Source organism: Oreochromis aureus, linkage group 10, assembly GCF_013358895.1.
Source record: "Oreochromis aureus strain Israel breed Guangdong linkage group 10, ZZ_aureus, whole genome shotgun sequence".
Classification (NCBI taxonomy): Eukaryota; Metazoa; Chordata; class Actinopteri; order Cichliformes; family Cichlidae; genus Oreochromis; species Oreochromis aureus.
The window spans coordinates 6,571,341-6,575,148 of record NC_052951.1 but is presented as its reverse complement, the minus strand read 5'-3'; the positions used below and the strand labels follow the sequence as shown (position 1 = coordinate 6,575,148).

Genomic DNA, 3,808 nt, shown 5'->3' with positions numbered 1-3,808 from the left:
GTCATATTAAAGATGTATATAACTGCAAAAAACAAGAAAAAATGATAGGGCACTGACTCAAAATAAATGACAAAAAAGATTATTTACGATAATTAAAATCGTCTGGATTTTCGCTTACATTAACATTCTATTTTAAGATCAAATTTATTGGCAGAAACACAAACCTGCCTTAAGATGAGTGTCATCATGGATTTACTGCACTATTTTCAATTTGGATTTAACTGTTGAAAACGGTTCACTGTCTTTTAAAAGGATTTTCAGAATACTTACCAAGCCTTTACCGTAATTACAAAAGCTATTATCGCTTACTTTTTACACCTTTACTTGCAGGTGTAAAAAGAAATAATAATTGTTTATTGTTTATCTGTAGTGTCCGTTTAATACAACACCGAGAACATTTAACCGAGTCCACAACATTATAACAAAACAGCCCGCAGTGTTGCAGCGGATGTCCACCCTGATTCTGAATGATCGAACTAGAAATCTTGCTATGACGAGACTTGGAATGTAAAACTCTGCTATCTCCCAGCCTTACAAAAAAGCTTACTTGAATTTACTCGTATTCATGTGTAGTCTGGGGGAGCGTTTGACTTTTCCTAATTTATCCTGTCATTCTTTTGCGTTGGTTGGCTCAAAGCTCAGCGGGCTTCACGTCATCATGCCGGAAACCCAGTAGAGAAGATGATGTAGCCTCGCATTCAAAGCTGAGCTCCATGCTGGGGAGACCGGTTCTTAATGCAAGTGGTTAAGACAGCCGTTTGAACTCCCAGAAGCATCTCACCATGATAACAGGATTACAGCCACATGTTGCGTCTAAACAGTAACATTGCATTCACAGGATTTATGTGGTTACTTTTTTTTTTTTTTAAATCACTCCTTCTCGATTGGAAATGTAAACAGCAAATGCTCCCCGGTAGAAAAAACACACGCACACAAAATAATAGTAATAGTAATAATAATAATAATAATAATAATAACAAAAACAATTATGTATTGTTAGATATATTTACAGACAAAAATATATAAATGATGTTTTCATTCAAAACCTGATTTACAAAATCTTCAACAATATCCACACACTGCCAATAACATATACATGTTTTTTAAAGTAGCATGGAGAATGTTGTCTGGAATAAAAGTATAGTAAAACATGGGCAGAGCGCTTTTCCACAGGTTTATTTACATTCATTTTTACACTTATTTTCTCCTGAAAATAAAAGACACAAGTGTGATGTTTCAAAATAATATGTCTAGAGACTTACTAATAATAATAACAATAATAATAATAATAATAATAATATAGATAATATAGAGAGTTTGCAAAACATAACAGAATAATCCATAGCCTTTATGCAGAGGAAAATTGGCAGTCATATAAAAAAATTAATTAACGGTGTATTGTACAGCCTGTTCCCCCCTCACTGTAAAACTGCCACTTATCATTTTAAGTTTTTTTCTTTAAATAGCTATTTAAAGAAAAAAACTTAAAATGATCCCACAGCTGTCTATAGGCTGCATTTACAAAAAAACTAAAACTAAACAAACAAAAACAAAACAAAAAGCCAAAAAACAGTGCAGCCTACTATAGTAGATGATCCGGGGAGCAAATGTCATCCTCGATATCCACATCGTCGTCGTTTTCTTCCAGCATATACGAATCCGACTCGAGGCCGTGTTTCAGCTCCTCTACGCTTTTGTCGTTTAGTTCGCTCTCGCTGGAGTTCTCCGCACATCGCTCCATCTCTCCTGTTGCCTTCCGCTCGTCCTGCGCTTTCCTCAGCTGCTTCTTGTGCTTCATCCGCCTGTTCTGAAACCATGTTTTCACCTGCACGTAAGAAACGAAGACGCGCAATAGAAAAGTTTCTATGGCTCTCTCTGCTTGTGTGTAAAATATTTATTATTAAAACTGAAATGTGTTTTCTGTTACTGTAAACTATAGTTTAACATATGGAGTTTCATTCGAGATATGAAACTAATTCTAATTATCCCATATATGTCGTATATAGGGCTAAATAACGCTTTGATAATGTAGCTATTGTTTTGTTTTTCTTTCTTTTATGTATTATAAAATAAATTAAAAAGGGAATAACTCACTCCACATTTGGGTGTGTGTGTGTGTGTGTGCGCGCGCGTTGGCGCGCGAGCCAACCTGTGTCTCTGACAGGCTCAGCGCAGTGGCCAGCTCCACTCTCTCAGGTGTGGACAGATACCGCTGAATCTCAAACCGCTTTTCCAGCCCGGACAGCTGCGAGTCAGAGAAAACAGTCCGGGCCTTCCTGCGTCTGCAGTGCTTACCCGGTAACTCTGCGTGGTGCTGGAACAAGGCCGGCATCTGCATTCCTGCCGGCAATAAGAAGAGGTGGTTTGTATTATTTATAATGCTATTGAAGTATTAAGAAAAATCACAATATATCCCAGAAATAAGATGAACTTGAGTTTGGTGATGAATTCTTTGCCAAGGTAACAAACCTCGCTATTTGTAATAATAATAATGACATATTTAAAATATAAAAAAAAAATAGTAAAACACCTGCATGTTACAATCGGCTTTATAATTTGAATGCACTTTGCAGAATACAGTAATTAAAATACATTCAAAGAAACGCATAATTGAAAAGGTTAAGTCAAGTAAAGGATTCCGAGATTTCTGCTTTTCCTCTAAAGCGTTATCATAAACTAGAGGCAATGTCCAGATAACAGCCCGCTGTGTGTAACAGCTTCCTTGTTATCTCAGGCCTCTGCCTCTCCCTTGCTTACCTGACGTAAAGAAGTATTGGTGGTGCTCCGGTTTGTGGAGAGGATGGTGCGGATGTGGGGCTAATATTGGGGTAGGCATCAGTGGGTATCCGTACTCCAGGATAGGCACCCGGGAAGCCAAGGAGCTACAGAACGGCGACGGGATGACCTCTCGCAGGGGCTTGGGCTTGTGCAATAAGATGTCCTCAATGAAAAACGACGTGGACCTCTGTGTGGGTGCCGCAGATGCGTAGTTCATACTCATGGTGTTACTTCGGATGATTATTTTCTTGCCTTTAAACCTGCATCAACACCTGCCTCTTCCCTCCAAGCCTTTGTCAAATTTAAATGTGGACCCTCTGTGTGACCAGTGAATGACACTATGCCGAGCATTCCACAGACACCGGTGGGAGGGCACTTTTGCAATAAGTATTTATTCAGAGACGGTGCCGGATTGGGGATACTGGTTTGCGCATCAGCCAATTAGGGCTTTTGATGGACGGAGGAGAGCCGCAGGGGACGAGATTTTCACTCTGATTGGTTCAGACGGATTCCAAGCTGTCTGTTTATTTATTTATTTGTTTATTTATTTTGGTGGGTTTCAAGATAAGGAGCGCACGTGTGAACAGGGTTAATTTGGAAAGCAACCGGGAATCATCGCGTATAGCTGCGCTTAAGTGGTCGCCAAGCAACTACGCAGTTTTTGACTTCTGTCCTAGTGAAAGCGTTATTCTGTATTTACCCGAACAGAGAATACTATACAAAAATAAATATAACCTACGGACGAGGCCATATTTGTTTCGACAGTTTTCTTACAGTCTCCAAACAATTCAATCGTTACATTTAATCATGTGTGAAAATGAAGGAGAGTTTTTTTTTTTTTTTTTTTTTGGTCTGTCATAGAATATGAATATGAAGTAGCCGGGAGTTACGGACGTAAGGCAAGACAAATTGTACATGATGTTTAAACTTCCCTTTGTAGTTCAGGTACAAGCCATTTATTACTTTATTACTGTGCTTGGTAAAAACAGTCTGTACTGCTACATAAATATTCACCCACAAACTCTAAAGG

At 38.6% G+C, this 3,808-nt stretch overlaps 1 protein-coding gene across 1 annotated transcript; it reads right to left on the bottom strand.

Annotated features, from left to right (window-relative positions):
- Nucleotides 1-1,582: 1,582 nt before the first annotated feature.
- On the bottom strand, nucleotides 1,583-3,052 carry bsx (brain-specific homeobox). Its single transcript, XM_031744620.2, has 3 exons — nucleotides 2,758-3,052; nucleotides 2,150-2,340; nucleotides 1,583-1,825 (listed from the first exon to the last, which is right to left on the bottom strand). The coding sequence occupies exons 1-3, from the start codon at nucleotides 2,999-3,001 to the stop codon at nucleotides 1,583-1,585; spliced, it is 678 nt and encodes a 225-aa protein (XP_031600480.1). The 5' UTR covers nucleotides 3,002-3,052.
- Nucleotides 3,053-3,808: the final 756 nt, after the last annotated feature.